The sequence below is a fragment of the Oncorhynchus clarkii genome, chromosome 1 (assembly GCF_045791955.1).
Source record: "Oncorhynchus clarkii lewisi isolate Uvic-CL-2024 chromosome 1, UVic_Ocla_1.0, whole genome shotgun sequence".
In the NCBI taxonomy this organism is placed as follows: Eukaryota; Metazoa; Chordata; class Actinopteri; order Salmoniformes; family Salmonidae; genus Oncorhynchus; species Oncorhynchus clarkii.
The window spans coordinates 52,966,516-52,986,590 of record NC_092147.1 but is presented as its reverse complement, the minus strand read 5'-3'; the positions used below and the strand labels follow the sequence as shown (position 1 = coordinate 52,986,590).

The window sequence follows — 20,075 nt, the reverse complement described above, 5'->3', positions numbered from 1 at the left end:
AGGCCTCCTTGCTCAAACACGCTTTTTCAGTTCTGCCCACAAATTTTCTATAGGATTGAGGTCAGGCCTTTGTGATGGCCACTCCAATACCTCGAGATGGCTGTGAATATTCATGCCATGAAGCTAGTAGCATAGCATCTCTCCATTGAAAACCGTTGGTTGACGTCAACAACCCTCATTGAAAATTCAAAGTAGATTGCAAAAATTTCCAGAATTCTATTCCCAAAATTAGACATTATCCATAGTGAATAACAAAAATAACATCTTCCTGAATCATTAATGAGTGAATACGATTGCATTAGAGTTGTAATTTAAAAAAAGTATATATATTTTTTAAATGTATTTTGTATTTTCTTGGTTATACTTAAACAAATTAAAAAAATTACGAGGCAAGTCATTTAAGAACAAATTCTTATTTACAATGACGGCCTACTGTTAGACATGTAAGTTGATAATTGTGTATAATTAAACAATTGATTGCAATAATGAAATGCATTAACCTTTGTACTATCATTAACATATTTTGAAATATCAGTCATATTTTTATATATATATAAAAATATGACTGATATTTCAAAATATGTTGAATATATATATATATATATATTGTTCACGTGTTTCTTCACCTCATTGCTTGTGAGTATTTTTGTTTATTTCAGGTTTGCTAACATTTTACCTTCAGGCATTTGGTTAGACAGCGCATGTACTTTTGTCGCATAGTTCTGACGTCATAGCAGGGTCTTTCAGAACCGCCGTCCCCACGTGAGTTTATCGGCATGATTGCAGCATGTAAACTAAACTAACTGCTTCCAGAGATTTGTCGTGTTTTCATCTACATTTATTCGTTTAATCCGGATTACACACCAGTGGGTTTACTAACTACGTCAGGTAAGAACGATATCTTAAACCAGAGTTGTATACCTGCTAGCTAGATAAATCATAACATAAATAATTTGTAGGATTTAAGGAATGTGATGAGCTAATTGATGAACTACTGTTGTGCCGCTGCCGTGTTGTACCCATATGCCCATTGGCAAAACTGTCTAGCTTTACATCAGAAATAATCCCCTTGCATAACACCCTTACTGGAGCAGCCTTACACCTTTTCGCCCTCAGGGACCACCATGGCAACATTTCGGAAAAAGATAGATAACAGGATCCGTGTCCAGATAGATAATGGCGTTTCCGAGCAACACCGCACCATGTTCGTGGTGGTCGGGGACCATGGCAGAGACCAGGTAAAAATGTCTACTTTAACATGTACATGGTTAAGACATTGGTATCAACCCAGAAGTGTTTGTCATCTCTAATCCATGTTCAATTTAACTTCATCCAGGTTGTCATCCTGCACCACATGCTGTCCAAAGCCGCAGTCAGAGCCAGACCATCTGTCCTCTGGTGCTATAAGAAAGAGCTGGGCTTCAGCAGGTAAATAATACCCTACACGATATGTACCCTTCATACCCTTCAGGTATGTTTACTTGTCTTTTTAAGGCTTATTAGCCCGGTCCCAGATCTGATCATGCTGTATTTAGGCTATAAGACACAAGGCACTGTGTCATTAATTAGTGATGCTACTTTTGATACTCGAGCTTCGAGGCATTTTGCGAGCTTCGAAGCAGTGTGCCGATGCCTGTATCACATTATCAGAAGTACGTCGAAGCTTCTTAGTTTGATCACATACATTTTCAACCTGTGTGTCTATGGAACGCCGTTTGGTTATTTGCATGTAAAACAATAAATAAAAGACACGTCACATAGCGTTAACACAGTTCTAATATATAATGTGTGTTCTGAATTTGACGCGTTAACACAGTCCTATTATGTAATGTTGTGTGTTCTGAATTTGCACGTGCAAGCGACGAACAATGTCTGCAAACACCGGCCACGAACTATGTGTTTACAATCCCGCCTTGGTAATAAGTCATTTGTTTGACCACAACTTCTGGGGTAGCTAGCTTTAGCTTGGCACCTAGCCAGCACCAATACAACCAGCCTGAAAGCAATGACAAGTAGAAACTGCAGTCATTTTCATTATTCTTGGCAATGATTTAGGAAGTATTGTAAGTATTAGCTAGGTAGCCACTTGTTGTTCGCCTATTGAAATTGAACTTGAGTTCGTGAAAATATATAGCTAGCCTGCTACTTAACCCTGTTGCCCAATAAGCTAGCTTCATCTGGCTAGTGAGGCTCGACCGGACTGGGTTTGGGCGGCAGGTAGGATAGTGGTTGGAGCGTTCGGCCAGTAACAGAAAGGTTGCTGCATCGAATCTTTGAGCTGACAAGGTAAACATCTTTTGGTTCTGCCCCTGAACAAGGCAGTTAACCCACTGTTCCCCGGTAGGTCATCATTGTAAATAAGAATTTGTTAATTAAGTTAGTTAAATAGAGGATAAATAAACATTTGTTGTAATACACATAAGGATTCGGCACAATGGTGGAATTTGCATCATTTTAAAAGTGATTCAGAGGGTTACAATTGGTGGATTCATGCCATATTTCGACTACATAATGTTTTAAACAAGCTTGGAATGTAAAGCAATGAATTGGGGAACACCCACAGAACGCAACTGTGAAGAGTTTATGCAAATATTAGCGTTGTAGCTCTTATCGTGGGACTGGGACTGTGAAATCACCTCCCCAGTCAGCCTATTGTGTGTATTGACATTCATATTGCACTGTACAGCTTTAGCTAAGGATTGGGGATCAATGAAATGGGGGTATCAGTCTACTCAATACCCAAGACATTTTTCCCCAACATCCTCCTCAGAGTTACAAAGGGGAGCACAGCCGCGAGCTGCCCAGTGACACGAGCCTACCAGATGAGCAAAATCACTTCTATGCTCGCTTCGAGGCAAGCAACAGTGAGGCATGCATAAGAGCATCGGCTGTTCCAGACGACTGTGTGATCACGCTCTCTGTAGCTGACGTGAGTAAGACCTTTTAACAGGTCAACATACACAAGGCTGCGGGGCCAGACGGATCACCGGGACGTGTTCTCCGGGCATGTGCTGACCAACTGGCAGGTGTCTTCTCTGACATTTTCAACATGTCCCTGATTGAGTCTGTAATACCAACATGCTTCAAGCAGACCACCATAGTCCATGTGCCCAAGAACACAAAGGCAACCTGCCTAAATGACTACAGACTCGTAGCACTCACGTCCGTAGCCATGAAGTGCTTTGAAAGGCTGGTAATGGCTCACATCAACACCATTATCCCAGAAACTCTAGACCCACTCCAATTTCCATACCGCCCAAACAGATCCACAGATGATGCAATCTCTATTGCACTCCACACTGCCCTTTCCCACATGGACAAAAGGAACACCTATGTGAGAATGCTGTTCATTGACTACAGCTCAGCGTTCAACACCATAGTACCCTCAAAGCTCATCACCAAGCTAAGGATCCTGGGACTAAACACCTCACTCTGCAACTGGATCCTGGACTTCCTGACGGGCTGCCCCCAGGTGGTGAGGGTAGGTAGCAACACATCTGCCGTGCTGGTCCTCAACACTGGAGCTCCCCAGGGGTGCATGCTCAGTCCCCTCCTGTACTCCATTCACCCACGACTGCATGGCCAGGCACGACTCAAACACCATTACTTTTGCGGACGATCCAACGGTGTTTGGCCTGATCACCGACAATGACGAGACAGCCTATAGGGAGGTCAGAGACCTGGCCGGGTGGTGACAGAATAACAACGCATCCCTCAACGTAGCCAAGACTAAGGAGATGATTGTGGACTACAGGAAAAGGAGCACCGAGCACGCCCACATTCTCATCGACGGGGCTGTAGTGGAGCAGGTTGAGAGCTTCAAGTTCCTTGGTGTCCACGTCACCTACAAACTAGAATGGTCCAAACACACCAACACAGTCGTGAAGAGGGCACGACAAAGCCTATTCCCCCATCGAGAAATGAAAAGATTTGTCATGGGTCCTGAGATCGTCAAAAGGTTCTACAGCTGCAACATTGAAAGCATCCTGCCCGGCCTCCGACTGCAAGGCACCTCAGATGGTAGTGCGTACGGCCCATTACATCATTGGGGTTAAGCTGCCTGCCATCTAGGACCTCTACACCAGGCGGTGTCAGAGGAAGGCCCTAAATATTGTCAAAGACCCCAGCCACCCCAGTCATAGACTGTCCTCTCTACTACCTCATGGCAAGGGGTACTGGAGTGCCAAGTCTAGGATAAAAAAGCGTCTCAACAGTTTTTACCCCCAAGCCATAAGACTCTTGAACAGGTAAACAAATAGCTACCCGGACTATTTGCTTTGTGTGCCCCCCAAACCCCTCTTTTACGCTGCTGCTACTCTGTTTATGATATATGCGTAGTCACTTTAACTATACATTCATGTACATACTACCTCAGTCAGCCTGACTAACCGGTGTCTGTATGTAGCCTCACTGTCTTTTACTGTTTTATTTCTTACCTATTGTTCACCTAGTGCTTTTTGCACAGTTGATTAGAGCCTGTAAGTAAGCATTTCACTAAGGTCTACCTACACCTGTTGTATTTTTCTCACGTGACAAGTGAACTTTGATTTGATCATGTTGTGGGGGTGCTTTGCTGCAGGAGGGACTGGTGCACTTCACAAAATAGATGGCATCATGAGGGAGGAAAATGATGTGGATATATTGAAGCAACATCTCAAGACATCAGTCAGGAAGTTAAATCTTGATCGCAAATGGGTCTTTCAAATGGACAATGACCCCAAGCATACTTCCACATTTGTGGCAAAATGGCTTTAATTCTTTTCGGATAGGTTGCAGCATTTGGAATTTGATGTAAAGCATGCCCAAAGTAAACTACCTTCTACTCAGGCCCAGAAGCTAGGATATGCATATAATTGGTAGATTTGGATAGAAAACACTCAAGTTCCCAACTGTTAAGATAATGTCTGTGAGTATAACAGAACTGATATGGCAGGCAAAACCTGAGGAACATCCATCCAGGAAGTGCCATTATTTTTTAAATGTAGTGCCATTATTTTTCCCATTGAAAGCCTAAGCCTAACAGATTCTGTTCCCGATGGCTTCCACTAGTTGTGAACAGTCTTTAGACATTGTTTCGGGCTTTTATTTTGAAAAATGAGGGAGAATGACAACTTTGAGTCAGTGGATAGTGGGCTGTCCCCAGAGCTGGTTACTGCGCGCGACTGAGAGCGCGCCTTTCATGTTCTTCTTTTATATTGACAACGCTATTGTCCGGTTAAAATATTGTTGATTATTTAGGCTAAAAACAAGCTGAGGATTGATTGTCAACATCGTTTGACATGTTTCTACAAAATGTACGGATACTATTTAGAAATTTTCGCCTGCCCGTTTTCACATTTGAGCCATTGGATTACTGAACAAAACGCGCCAACTAAATTGAGGTTTTTGGACATAAAGAGGGACTTTATCAATCAAAATGAAAATGTTTTGTGTAACTGGAAGTCTTGTGAGTGCAACCATACAAAGATCATCAAAGGTAAGTGATTAATTTTATTGCTATTTCTGACTTTCATGACTCATCTACTTGGCTGGCAACTGTATGTAATGTTTTGTGTGCTGAGCGCTGTCCTCAGATAATCGCATGGTGTGCTTTCGCTGAAAAGCCTTTTTGAAATCTGACACGGCGGCTGGATTAACAACAAGATAAGCTTTATTTGGATGTGTTACACTTGTGATTTCATGAAAGTTAAATATTTATAGTCATTTTATTGTTGAATGGGGTTGATTCTAATGACTTACATTAGCTATTGTGTAAGTCCAAATAAATTAAACAGAAAATCTCCTGAAGACAAAATGACAGCCTAAATCTGCCCCTACACCAACCCAAATTGTCTTTCAAAGTATTGTCCCCTGACTAGAATCAGTTCCAAACCTGGGTTCACAATCAGTTTGGGCAAAATAATGTTCATAGTTAGACAAACCAGTTCACCTTTCCAAAGTTCCTGCTGAATGAGGCCTTTTCGCTCTTACAGCCTAATAAACCTAGTGCTAAATTGTCAATGTCCAAAAGAGGCGAATAATGTATCCTATGGATCTGGGCTCATGCAAGTGGTGGATTAAATCACTAGTATCACATGCTGTGAAGTTCGCTGACGACACAACAGTAGTAGGCCTGATTTTATCAACAACGATGAGACTGCCTACCGGGAGGAGGTTTAGGGCCAGCTTAATAACCTGTTAATATTCTGTTCTACAGGAGCACCATCGAGAGCGTACTCTCGGGCATTACAGCCTGGTACGGCAACTCCACCGCTGACCACTGTTCTCCCCGCATCCATCCCTCAGACGTAGAATTGCAGGCCCATATGCTCTGATTTCAAACCGATTTTAGAGATTTGTGAGAAAATAAAAGCAGTACTTGTTTCAATGCATGAGGGGGGTTCTGAGGAGAAGGTCAAATGCGTGTGTCTTACGCCCAATGTGTGAGAGTTGGCAACACTAATTGTCATGGCCAGATGGCACAAACATCTGGGACCAGGCTAGAGAGGGAAGTCTTGCAGTAGGAATATTTTGAAGGGAGTTAATTAATTTTGCTCTTGTCTTTAAACAGCAACCGAAAGAAGCGCATGCGTCAGCTCCAGAAGAAGATCAAGACCGGCACTCTGAACATTAAGCAAGACGACCCCTTTGAGCTGTTTGTCGCTGCCACTAACATCCGCTACTGCTACTACAACGAGACACACAAGATTCTTGGAAACACTTATGGCATGTGCATCCTGCAGGTGAGACATGCTTGTTCTTCTTGTTGTCCTGGCTGTCAACACCTGACATCTAACAATCCTTGTGTTCAACTCTCCAGATTTGTACTGAACTTTTGTCTCATTCTCTCTCACACAGGACTTTGAGGCTCTCACTCCCAATCTCCTGGCTCGAACTGTGGAGACTGTGGAAGGAGGAGGGATCGTGGTAATTCTTCTCAGGACGGTCAACTCACTCAAGCAGCTGTACACAATGACTATGGTAAGGCCCCATAGATGGTTTCAGTGAACTGTGTACTCATGTATTATTTAATCCTTGCTGGGTTAGAGACAGTTTAAGACTACTGTTGTCTAAATATTGCTGTTTTTATAGTGTATCTGGCAAGTATTCAGAACCCTTCACTTTTTCCACATTTTGTTATGTTAGTATTATTCTAAAATGGATGAAATAGTTATTTTCCCCTACATCAATCTACACACAATACCCCATAAATGTTAAAGCGAAAACAGGTTTGTAGACATTCTTCTAATTTATTACAAAATGAAAAAACAAATCACATTTAAATGTTTTTAGTTTTTTTATTTAATTAGGCAAGTCAGTTAACTGACTTGAGGCTCCCAAATGGCGCAGTGGTCTAAGGCACTGCATCTCAGTGCTTGAGGTGTCTGCGCTCTATCACAACCGGCCATGATTGTGAGTCCCATCGGGCAGCGTTGTCCAGGTTTGGCCGGTGTAAATAAGAATTTGTTCTTAAATGACTTGCCTAGTTAAATAAAATTAAATGTATTTGTTTACAATGATGGCCTACCAAAAGGCCTCCAGCAGGGGATGGGATTAAAAATGAAATAAAAATATAGGACTAAACTCACCACGACGAGAGACACAACTACACTACATAGAGACCTAAGACAACATAGCATGGCAGCAACGCATGACAACACAGCATGGTAGCAGCACAAAACATGGTACAAATATTATTGGGCACAGACAACATCACAAAGGGCAAGAGACGACAATAAATCACGCGAAGCAGCCACAACTGTCAGTAAGTGTCTTTGAATGAAGAGATTGAGATAAAACTGTCCTGTTTGAGTGTTTGTAGCAGGGATCTGTGCGCTTTGGTGACTATTAACATAATGTCACTGGCAGAATGAGTTATGTATATGGAGGATCATTGCTGTAGTTGGTATCTCAGAGGTCGACTGATTATGATTTTTCAGCACCGATACCGATTATTGGAGGACAAAAAAGCAGATACCGATTAATCAGCTTTTAAAAAATTATTTTAAAAATATATTTATATATATATACGCACACATTTTTGTAATAATGGCAATTGCAACAATACTGAATGAACACTTATTTTAACTTAATATAATTCATATTATGGGCTTTTGGATGGGTGTTCTTAAGGTGATTCCACAGGTTGGTGGTATTTTTTTATTTAGCCGTTGCTGACCCCATGCTTACATCTTTATCACAAATAAGACACCTTGCTTTCCCTGGTGCCAATTCCATGTAATAGTCCCACACTGGTGCTCTGCTTTTCTCTGCCATCTGTAAAACACACACACAGCTCTGAAGTGACAATGATACTGAAGAGTCTGCTTAGGAGACAAATACTCTCAACTGTTTGAATAAAAATAGAGTTTAAGCTACCTGTGATGAATGTTGAAAACAAAAACTGTAATTTCTATATGCAGGAAATCCTGTTTTAATAATGGACATGGTAAGAATTGACTACCAAAGTGCGAGTCATAATTCCCATGACACCTTCTAGCAAAATCTGAAAAGCGGTTCCTTCATTCATTTATTAGGATATTTTTAGATTCACTTAAAATAAAGTCTGTTTCGTGTAGGCTTACACCACCTTGCCAATTTTATAACGGTGTAGATATCCATAGGACAAGGTAACTCTGATCAATATTGGCTAAATATAAGCGAAGACCATTTTTTTTGTAGAGTGGCTTTATGAAAATATGTTGACAAACGTTACCTTATCCTCGTGAGATTTACACGGGTATCAAAACGCCGAGGCGGTTTAAGCACGAAACACAGACCTTATTTGAAGTAGATCAAGACATTCTCTATGGAAGACATGAACGGTAAAATAACGAAGGAACCCCTTTCAAGTTCAGCCGCAAGTTATTACAGGCATTATAACGCGTCGACTATTTCTCTCTAAACCATATACCTTTGACTATTACGAGCCTGCTGCTGCCTACCACCCCTCAGTCAGACTGCTCTATCAAATCATAGACATAACTATAATAAACACACAGAAATACGGGCCTTAGGTCAAATCTGGAAACTATCACCTCGAAAACAAAACGTTTATTCCGTTCTGTATTTTATCTAATGGATGGCATCCATGAGTCTAAATATTCCTGTTACATTGCACAACCCTCAATGTTATGTCATAATTACGTAAAATTCTGGCAAATTAGTTCGCAAAGAGCCAGGCGGCCCAAGCTGTTAAATATACCCTGACTGCGTGCAATGAACGCAAGAGATGTGACACAATTTCACCTGGTTAATATTGCCTGCTAACCTGGATTTCTTGTAGCTAAATATGCAGGTTTAAAAATATATACTTGTGTATTGATTTTCAGAAAGGCATTGATGTTTTTGGTTAAGTACACATTGGAGCAACGACAGTCGATCGATTGTTTTTTCTAAGATAAGTTTAATGCTAGCTAGCAACTGACCTTGGCTTACTGCATTCGCGTAACAAGCTCCTTGTGGAGTGCAATGTAATCAGGTGGTTAGAGCGTTGGACTAGTTAACTGTAAGGTTGCAAGATTGGATCCCCTGAGCTGACAAGGTAAAAATCTGTTCTGCAGAACGTTCCTAGGCCGTCATTGAAAATAAGTGTGTTCTTAACTGACTTGCCTAGTTAAATAAAGGTGTAAAAAAAAAAAAAAAGATTTCCGATTGTTATGAAAACTTGAAATCGGCCCTAATTAATTGGTCGACCTCTAATCTGAGATAGGGGGGAGTGAGGCCTAAGAGGATTTTTATAAATAAGCTTCAACCAGTTGGTTTTGTGAGATGACCAGTTTTACAGAGGAGTATAGAGTTCGGTGATGTGTCCTATAAGGAGCATTGGTGGCAAAGCTGATGGCTGAATGGTAAAGAACATCTAGCCGCTCGAGAGCACCCTTAGCTGCCGATCGTTACATTTCACCTCTGTATTCTAGCATGGGTAGAATGGTCATCTGAATCAGGGTTAGTTTGGCAGCTGGGGTGTAAAAGGGGTGATTATGATAGTTTCCTCTAAGTCTTGATTTAACTTTAGCCTGCAGCTGAGATATGTGCTGAGAGTCTAGCCATACTCCAAGTACTTGTATTAGGTGACTACCTCAAGCTCTAAACCCGCAGAGGTAGTAATTACACCAGTGGGAGGTATTCTTCTTACCAAACCATATTCCCTTTGTTTTAGAGGTGTTCAGAACAAGGCTAGGGGCAGAAAAAGCTTGTTGGACACTAAGAAAGCTTTGTTGTAGAGCCTTTAACACACAATCCGGGGAAGAGGCAGCTAAGTATATATTTTATTTATTTAACCAGGTAGGCCAGTTGAGAACAAGTTCTCATTTTCAACTGCGACCTGGTCAAGATGAAGCAAAGCAGTGCGACAAAAACAACAGCACAGTTACACATGGAATAAACAAACATACAGTCAATAACACAATAGAATATCTGTATACAGTGTGTACAAATTACGGGGGTAAGGCAATAAATAGGCCAATACTGGCGAAGTAATCACAATTTCGCAATTTACACTGGAGTGATAAATGTACAGATGAGAATGTGCAAATAGAAATAATGGTGTGCAAAAGAGCAGAAAAACAAATATGGGGATGTAGTAGGATGGGCTATTTACAGATGTGCTGTGTACAGCTGCAGCGATTGGTAAGCTGCTCTGACAGCCAATGCTTGAAGTTAGTGAGGGAGATATGTCTCCAACTTCAGCGATTTATATTATTATTATTATTTTATTTTTTTTGCAATTCGTTCCAGTCATTGGCAGCAGAGAACTGGAAGGAAAGGAGGAATTTGCTTTGAGGGTGACCAGTGAAATATACCTACTGGTGCACGTGCTACGAGTGGGTGTTGCTATGGTGACCATTGAGCTGAGAAGATGGGGCTTTACCTAGCAAAGACATATAGATGACATGGAGCCAGTGGGTTTGGCGACCGATATGTAGCGAGGACCAGCCAACAAGCGCATATAGGTCGCAGTGGAGGGTAGTATATGGGGCTTTGACAAAACGGATGGCACGTTGATAGACTGCATCCAGTTTCATGAGTAGAGTGTTGGGGGCTATTTTGTAAATTACATCGCCAAAGTCAAGGATCGGAAGGATAGTCAGTTTTACGAGGGTATGTTTGGCGGCATGAGTGAAGGAGGCTTTGTTGTGAAATAGGAAGCCGGTTTTAGATTTAATTTTGGATTGGAAATGTTAAATATGAGTTTGGAAGGAGAGTTTCCAGTCTAGCCAGACACCTAGGTGTTTGCAGTCGTCCACATATTCTAAGTCATAACCGTCCAGAGTAGTGATGCTAATCGGGCGGGCGGGTGCGAGTAGCGATCGGTTGAAGAGCATGTATTTAGTTTTTTTTTTATTTTAAAAGCAGTTGGAGGTCACAGAAGGGGAGTTGTATGGCATCGATGCTCGTTTGGAGGTTTGTTGACAGTGTCCAAAGAAGGGCCAGATGTATACTGAATGGTGTTGTCTTATCGATGGCGGTTATGATATTGTGGCTGAGGTGCACCCATGACCAGATTGCATAGCGAAGAAGGTACGGTGGGATTCAAAATGTTTGGTGATCTGTTTGTTAACTTGGCTTTCGAATATTTTAGAAAGTCAGGGCATGATGAATATCGGTCTGTAACAGTTTTGGTCAAGAGTGTCTCCCCCTTTTGAAGAGGGGGATGACCGCGGCCGCTTTCCAATCTTTTGGAATCTTAGACGATACGAAATGGGTTGAACAGACTAGTATTAGGGGTAATAAGACTGCATTATCTACATATCAATGGATGAGCGCTTCCTACTGCCTGAGCTATGTTGATGTAAATTGTAAAGAGGGTGGGGCCTAGGATTGAGCCCTGGGGTATTCCCTTGGTGACGAAGTGGCTGAGACAGCAGGTGTTCTGACTTTATACACTGTATTCAGACCCTTTATTCAGTACTTTGTTGAAGCACCTTTGGCAGCGATTACAGACTCGCATACTCGTTGGGTATGACGCGACAAGCTTGGCACACGTGTATTTGGGCAGTGTCTCCCATTCTTATTTGCAGATCCTCTCAAGCTTTCAGGTTGGATGGAGCGTCGCTGCACTGCTGTTTTCAGGTCTCCAGAGACGTTCGATCGGGTTCAAGTCCATGCTTTGGCTGGGCCACTCAATGACATTCAGACTTGTCCCAAGCTACTCCTGCGTTGTCTTGGCTATGTGCTTAGGATCGTTGTTCTATATGAAGGTGAACCTTCGCCACAGTCTGTGTTCTGGAGCAGGTTTTCATCAAGGATCTCCCTGTACTTTGCTCCGTTCGTCTTTCCCTCAACTATGACTAATCTCCCAGACCCTGCCACTGATCCCCGCAGCATGATCATACCACCACCATGCTTCACCTTAGGGATGCCAGGTTTCCTCCGGGCGTGACAATCTTGGATTCATTAGACCAAAGAATCTTGTTTCTCAGTGTCGGAGCCCTTTAGGTGCCTGTTGGCAAACTCCAAGCGGGCTGTCATTTGCCTTTTACTGAGTAGTGGCTTGCGTCTGGCCACTCTACCATAAAGGCCTGATTGGTGAAGTGCTGCAGAGGAATTCTGGAGCTCTGTCAGAGTGACCATCTGGTTCTTGGTCACCTCTCTGACCAAGGCCTTTCTCCCCCGATTGCTTAGTCTTGGTGTTTCCAAACATCTTAAATTTAAGAATGATGCAGGGACGTTCAACGCTGCAGAAATGTTTTTGTACCTATCCCCAGATGTGCCTCGACACAATCCTTTCTTGGAGCTCTACGGACAGTTCCTTCGACGGCTTGGTTTTTGCTTGTATATGCACTGTCAAGTGTGTGTGTGTGTGTGTGTGTGTTTCCAAATCATGTCCAATGAATTGAATTTACAACAGGTGGACTCCAATGAAGTTGTAGAAACATCTCAAGGATGATCAATGGAAACTGGATGCACCTGAGCTCAATTTAGAGTCTCATAGCAAAGGGTATGAATACTTATGTCAGTAAGGTATTTCATTTTTAAAAATGTTTTATATACATTTGCAAACTTTTCTAAAAACCTGTTCTCTTTGTCATTATGGGGTATTGTGTATAGATTCAGAACATAATTGAATCCATTTTAGAATAAGGCTGTAACGCTACAAAATGTCAAAGTCAAGTCCTAGTCTTTATCCTTATCTGAATGCACTGTATGTTTCTTCCCCAGGATGTTCATTCTCGCTACAGGACCGAGGCCCATCAGGACGTGGTGGGAAGGTTCAATGAGAGGTCAGTGGTCTTCAAATACACTGAACAAAAATATAAACGCAACAATCTTACTGAGTTACAGTTCATATAAGGAAGTCAGTCAATTTAAATAAATTCATTAGGCCCTAGTCTATGGATTTCACATAACTGGAAATACAGATATGCATCTGTCACAGATACCCCCCAAAAAGTAGGGCCCTCATGCATTGCAATCAGGCTGTTGATTGTGTCCTGTGACATGTTGTGCCACTCCTCTTCAATGGCTGTGCGAAGTTACTGGATATTGGTGGGAACTGGAAGACGCTGTTGTACACGCCGAACCAGAGCATGTCTGGTGAGTATGCAGGCCATGGAAGAATGAACTTTTTCAGCTTCCAGGAATTGTGTACAGATCCTTGTCACATGGGGCCGTGCATTTTCATGCTGAAACATTAAATGATGGCGGTGGATGAATGGCATGACAATGGGCCTCAAGATCTCGTCACGGTATCTCTGTGCTTTCAAAAATGCAATTGTGTTCGTTGTCTGTAGCTGATGCCTGCCCATAACAGCCCTACCGCCACCATACAGCTCAGCATTTAACACCATAGTACCCTCCAAACTCGTCATTAAGCTCGAGACCCTGGGTCTCGACCCCGCCCTGTGCAACTGGGTCCTGGACTTCCTGACGGGCAGGTAACATCTCCACCCCGCTGATCCTCAACACTGGGTCCCCACAAGGGTGCGTTCTCAGCCCTCTTCTGTACTCGCTATTCACCCACGACTGCGTGGTCATGCACGCCTCCAACTCAATCATAAAGTTTGCAGACGACACTACAGTGGTAGGCTTGATTACCAACAACGACAAGACGGCCTACAGGGAGGAGGTGAGGGCCCTCGGAGTGTGGTGTCAGGAAAATAACCTCACACTCAACATCAACAAAACAAAGGAGATGATCGTGGACTTCAGGAAACAGCATAGGGAGCAGCCATCTATCCACATCGACGGGATAGTAGTGGAGAGGGTGGAGAGTTTTAAGTTCCTCGGCGTATACATCACGGACAAATTGAAATGGTCCACCCACACAGACAGTGTGGTGAAGAAGGCGCAGCAGCGCCGCCTCAACCTCAGGATGCTGAAGAAATTCGGCTTGCCACCAAAAGCACTCACAAACTTCTACAGATGCACAATCGAGAGCATCCTGTCGGGCTGTATCACCGCCTGGTACGGCAACTGCTCCGCCCACAACCGTAAGGTTCTCCAGAGGGTGGTGAGGTCTGCACAACGCATCACCGGGGGAAAACTACCTGCCCTCCAGGAAACCTACACCACCCGATTTCACAGGAAGGCCAAAAAGATCATCAAGGACAACAATCACCCGAGCCACTGCCTGTTCACCCCACTATTATCCAGAAGGCGAGGTCAGTACAGGTGCATCAATGCAGAGACCGAGAGACTGATAAACAGCTTCTATCTCAAGGCCATTAGACTGTTCAACAGCCATCACCAACATTGAGTGGCTGCTGCCAACATACTTACTCATCTCCAGCCACTTTAATAATGGAAAAAATGATGTAATCAATTTATCACAAGCCACTTTATATTATATAATGTTTACTCTACATTACTCACCTCATATGTATATATCCTGTACGCTATACCATCTACTGCATCTTGCCATCTTGATGTAAGTAAATGTATCACTCGCCACTTTAAACAATGCCACTTTATATAATGTTCTCATACCCTACATTACTCATCTCATATGTATATACTGTACTCTATAGCATCTACTGCATCTTGCCTCTGCCGTTCTGTACCATCACTCATTCATATATCTTTATGTTCATATTCTTTATCCCTTTACACTTGTGTGTATAAGGTAGTAGTTGTGGAATTGTTAGGTTAGATTACTCGTTGGTTATTACTGCATTGTCAGAACTAGAAGCACAAGCATTTTGCTACACTCTCATTAACATCTGCTAACTACGTATGTGACATACATTTGATTTGATAGGGCACTCTATTCACAACGTTGACATCAGCAAACCGCTCGCCCACACGACGCCATACACGCTGTCTTACATCTGCCTGGTACAGTTGAAACTGGGATGAATCTGTGAAGAGCACACTTCTCCAGCGTGCCAGTGGCCACCAAAGTTAAGCATTTGCTCACTGTAGTTGGCTACAATGCCGAACTGTAGTCGGGCCAAGACCCTATTGAGGACCACGAGCAAGCAGATGAGCTTCCCTGAGATGGTTTCTGACAGTTTGTGCAGAAATTCTAAGGTTGTGCAAATACACAATTTAATCAGGTGTCTGGTCTCAGACGATGTCTGTGATGAAGAAGCCGGATGTGGAGGTCTTGGGCTGGTGTGGTCACACATGGTCTACGGTTGTGAGGTCGGTTGGACGTACTGCCAAATTCTCTAAAATGACGTTGGAGGTGGCTTATAGTAGAGAAATAAACAGTCAATTCTCTGTCATCAGCTCTGGTGGACATTCCTGCCGTCAGCATGCCAATTGCACGGTCCTTCAAAATTTGACATCTGTGGCATTGTGTTGTGTGACAAAACTGCGCATTTTAGTGGCCATTCATTGTCCCCAACACAAGATGCACCTGTGTAATGGTCATGCTGTTTTATCAGCTTCTTTATGTATGCCACACCTGTCAGGTGGATGGGTTATCTTGGTAAAGGAGAAATGCTCTAACAGGTGTGTCAACAAATTTGAGAGACACAAGCTTTTTGTGCGTATGAAACATTTCTGGGATATTTTATTTCAGCTCATGAAACATGGGACTAACACTTTACATGTTGCGGTTTGTTTTTGTTCAGTGTGGTTTAAATATGGCTGCCCAATTACAGCTCTTGAGGACTATTCTCACAAGGGCTTCCTTGTTCTTTTTAAATGACTTGACAGGCCTTATAACCCTAACTGATACCATATATATCCATGGTAACTAACTGCCCTCCCCTCCAGGTTCATCCTATCTCTGTCGTCCTGTAAGACGTGCGTTGTCATTGACGACCAGCTCAACGTCCTGCCCATCTCCAGCCACATTGCCAACATCAAGCCTGTTCCTCCCAAGACTCAGGTAGACACACAATCCCATGCTCCACAGCAATCCTGGGTTATGTTGATTAGGGCACACTGGAGCAAGGTTCCTTCAGTTTCGTGCCTAGTGAACATGACTTAAGTCAAAAACTCCATTCATTGACTTCTGGGTTCTAACCTGACAAATCATTTTTCTCCTTCCTGCAGGAGGACAGTCTTTCGCCGCGGGAACAGGAGCTGAATGAGTTAAAGGAGTCTCTACAGGACACGCAGCCTGTTGGTGTGCTGGTGGACAGCTGCAAGACCATGGACCAGGTCAGGACATACTCTCATATATAAATCAAGGGTATAGGATATTGTCTTACGTCAGATAGCGTGAATCCGTATGCTCTGGTTGAGACTGGCATCACGTGTAACGCCACCTGTCAGAAGACAATTGGGTAAAGGGGTGTAGGACAGCATTTATTGACTAGTTCATATCCAGGCTTTCCACCTCTCAGTGGAGATCCTGTTATTCACAGTGTGTGTTTCTTAGCTTATGGTTTGTTGCGGTCTCTCCTTCCAAGGCCAAGGCGGTGCTGAAGTTCATCGAGGCCATCTCAGAGAAGACCCTGCGGAGCACTGTGGCTCTGACTGCAGCTAGAGGCAGGGGCAAGTCTGCAGCACTGGGACTGGCTGTGGCTGGGGCTGTGGCATTTGGGTGCGGTTTACTGCTGAGTCACCTACCTCATCTCTCACACACACACTCATGAGTCTTTACACTTTTAGATTGATCTACGTAGGTGTGCTTGTCGCTATGTTGGAGGAGACGCACTCGCTAACAGTGATCTGTGTGGAGTCCCTTAAATCACACACTCCATACTGTGACATACTGCTGCTCATAGTGTCCTGTTGTCCTTCTCCACAGCTACTCCAACATCTTCATCACCTCCCCCAGCCCAGACAACCTGCACACTCTGTTTGAATTCATCTTCAAAGGCTTCGATGCCCTTCAATACCAGGTGACCCTTCTCTTTGTCTATAGTCTCTGGATGTGAGTGAACTATATGTCAGACAATGGAAGCTTTATTAAATATATTCCTAACTTAAACGTCCCTCTCTCATTCCCAGGAGCACCTGGACTATGAGATCATCCAGTCTCTGAACCCTGAGTTCAGCAAGGCTGTGGTTAGAGTCAACATCTTTAAGGAGCATAGACAGACTATTCAGTACATCCACCCGGCTGATTCAGTGAAGCTGGGTCAGGCTGAGCTGCTGGTGATAGATGAAGCTGCAGCTATCCCCCTTCCTCTGGTCAAGAAGCTGCTCGGACCATACCTGGTCTTCATGGCCTCCACCATCAACGGGTCAGTTGCGTGTGTGTATGTGATTCTGGAACCCCCCGGTGTACCATAGTGCAAACTGTCTGTTCCTGGTTTCCCCTTTTTATCCCTAAAGGTATGAGGGCACAGGTCGTTCTCTCTCCCTGAAGTTGATCCAACAGTTGAGGCAGCAGAGTTCAGAGAGCCAGCAGAGTCTGTCAGCAGAGAACAGGAGCACCAATACAGCCAGGCTAAATGCAGGTGACCAACACACCCTTACTACATTTTACATGTATCTTTTAGTCATGTAGCAGACCCTAGTCTTATCCAGATTCGCACTCAATGCATTCTACTACTGTAGGTAAAACCAACGATCACAATCATTGCTAATCAAGTTTTCTACAAAATAACTATCTGCAAAGTCAATCAAAAAATACATTCCATTGCATCTGTACCTGTAATGTGTTTTAATTATTTTGTTCCTCCTCTCCCAGCTCGCTCCCTCCAAGAGGTGTCCCTCCATGAGTCCATCCGTTATGCCATTGGAGACCCTGTAGAGAAGTGGCTCAACGAGCTGCTGTGTCTGGACTGTCTAAACATCCCCAGAGTCATCTCTGGCTGCCCCCTGCCACAGACCTGCGACCTGTATCCTTTCATGGTGCAATAGATAATGCTGTTCTGTGGTTATTTCTCAAGCTCCATTCCTCAGCTTTACAGGGCTGCTGTTTGGCCCTAAAACAAATTCAGTATTTTGGCCTTTAATGGCACGCTATATGATTGTCTTAGTCGTTGCTGCTGTTGTCATCCTTAACCTGTGTTGTACAGATACTATGTGAACAGAGACACACTGTTCTGCTACCACAAGGCATCTGAAGCCTTCCTACAGAGACTCATGGCTCTCTATGTGGCTTCGCACTACAAGGTGAGCCTGAGCATTGCACACACTAGTAAAAAGTACACAAATTCAAAGCATTGATCATCAGGATCATACCGCAGATCCAAAAAGTAACCCCCCCCCCCCCCCTCTCTCTATCTTAGATTATGGTAATTCATATTAAAAGAACATGCAAGTCGAGGATGCACTTTGAAGATATTAGGATAACTGTCCAAATGTTACTTTTCCTCTACAAACAAGACGAGTAACATAGGCTAGCGATTTTGCTGTACGTCAATCTACTATCCCCCATAGTAGAGAAGTTGACCTATTCTATTGGAAGTAGCCTATTCCAAACAGACTCTGGGACAGTTGTGTGTGTGTGTGTGTGACGCTAAAAAGCAGTGAGTGATGCAACAGATCAGGGCGTTTAGCTTAACATGTTGATAAACTACTATTTCTTCAAGGCAGTATGCTTCGCTGGAATGTGCGTTCTATAATGCAATTAGTGGGAAAACACTGTTGGCAGAAGCGCACCACACATGAGAGCGGTTTCATCTGTCAGAGATGAAAATGTCTGTTAGAGATTTAGAGGAGATCTAATATGCAACAACTAGCATGGGTTGCTAATATGACTAGGATTGTGCCTTTGCATACTGGATAATTAAAGAAAGTTGATATTAAATAATTGCCTCCATGGGTATGGTCTGATTTTGGCTAGGCTACTTTGAAGGTAAGACATGCCTCGTAATATGTAGTAAAATGTTCAGGTGTCAAACAAATAAGTATACGTTTTCAAAATGCATACTGCCTGCATACTGCCTGCAGCTCATCCCTCACTTATCCCTCACTACATATTCGTTGCCAAACCCACTGGCTCCAGGTCATCTATAAGTCTTTGCTAGGTAAAGCCCCGCCTTATCTCAGCTCACTGGTCACCATAGCAACACCCACCCGCGCTCCAGCAGGTATATTTCACTGCTCATCCCCCAAAGCCAACACTTCCTTTTGCCGCCTTGCCTTCGAGTTCTCTGCTGCCAATGACTGGAGCGAATTGCAAAAATCTCATATCGCACTCTAACTTTAAGCATCAGCTGTCAGAGCAGCTTACCGATCACTGTACCTGTACACAGCCAATCTGTAAATAGCACACCCATCCCCATAGTATTACTTACTTTCTTTAAGGCAGTATGCTTCGCTGGAATGTGCGTTCTATAATGCAATTAGTGGGAAAACACTGTTGGCAGAAGCGCACCACACATGAGAGTGGTTTCATCTGTCAGAGATGAAAATGTCTGTTAGAAATTTAGAGGAGATCTAATGTGCAACAACTAGCATGGGTTGCTAATATGACTAGGATTGTGCCTTTGCATACTGGATAATTAAAGAAAGTTGATACTGCACCCCAGTATCTCTACTTGCACATCATCATCTGCACATCTATCACTCCAGTATTAATGCTAAATTGTAATTATTTTCTCCTCTGGGGCCTATTTATTGCCTACCTGCGTACTCTTCTACATTTGCACACACCGTACATAGTACTGTACACTATTTTTCTTTTTGTGTTATTGACTGCATGTTTGTTTATTCCATGTTTAACTGTTCTCTGACAGCGCAAGACTCTGTAGGTCTATGAATGCTGTACGCGTGTGATAAATAAGATACTGTACAAGTTG

The 20,075-nt window shown here is 43.2% G+C and overlaps 1 protein-coding gene across 1 annotated transcript in view; it reads left to right on the top strand.

The window, feature by feature from the left end:
- Window positions 1–730: 730 nt before the first annotated feature.
- Window positions 731–20,075, top strand: part of LOC139408980 (N-acetyltransferase 10) — a 36,857-nt gene continuing 17,512 nt past the window's right edge. The window contains exons 1-14 of the mRNA XM_071153532.1: window positions 731–888; window positions 1,117–1,238; window positions 1,337–1,428; window positions 6,551–6,722; window positions 6,838–6,960; window positions 13,144–13,205; window positions 16,147–16,261; window positions 16,429–16,536; window positions 16,788–16,921; window positions 17,129–17,222; window positions 17,332–17,567; window positions 17,659–17,783; window positions 18,017–18,167; window positions 18,348–18,444. Of these exons, the coding sequence (XP_071009633.1) occupies window positions 1,125–1,238; window positions 1,337–1,428; window positions 6,551–6,722; window positions 6,838–6,960; window positions 13,144–13,205; window positions 16,147–16,261; window positions 16,429–16,536; window positions 16,788–16,921; window positions 17,129–17,222; window positions 17,332–17,567; window positions 17,659–17,783; window positions 18,017–18,167; window positions 18,348–18,444 (1,623 nt within the window). The 5' untranslated portion in view covers window positions 731–888; window positions 1,117–1,124. The remainder of the gene's footprint in view (window positions 889–1,116; window positions 1,239–1,336; window positions 1,429–6,550; window positions 6,723–6,837; window positions 6,961–13,143; window positions 13,206–16,146; window positions 16,262–16,428; window positions 16,537–16,787; window positions 16,922–17,128; window positions 17,223–17,331; window positions 17,568–17,658; window positions 17,784–18,016; window positions 18,168–18,347; window positions 18,445–20,075) is intronic.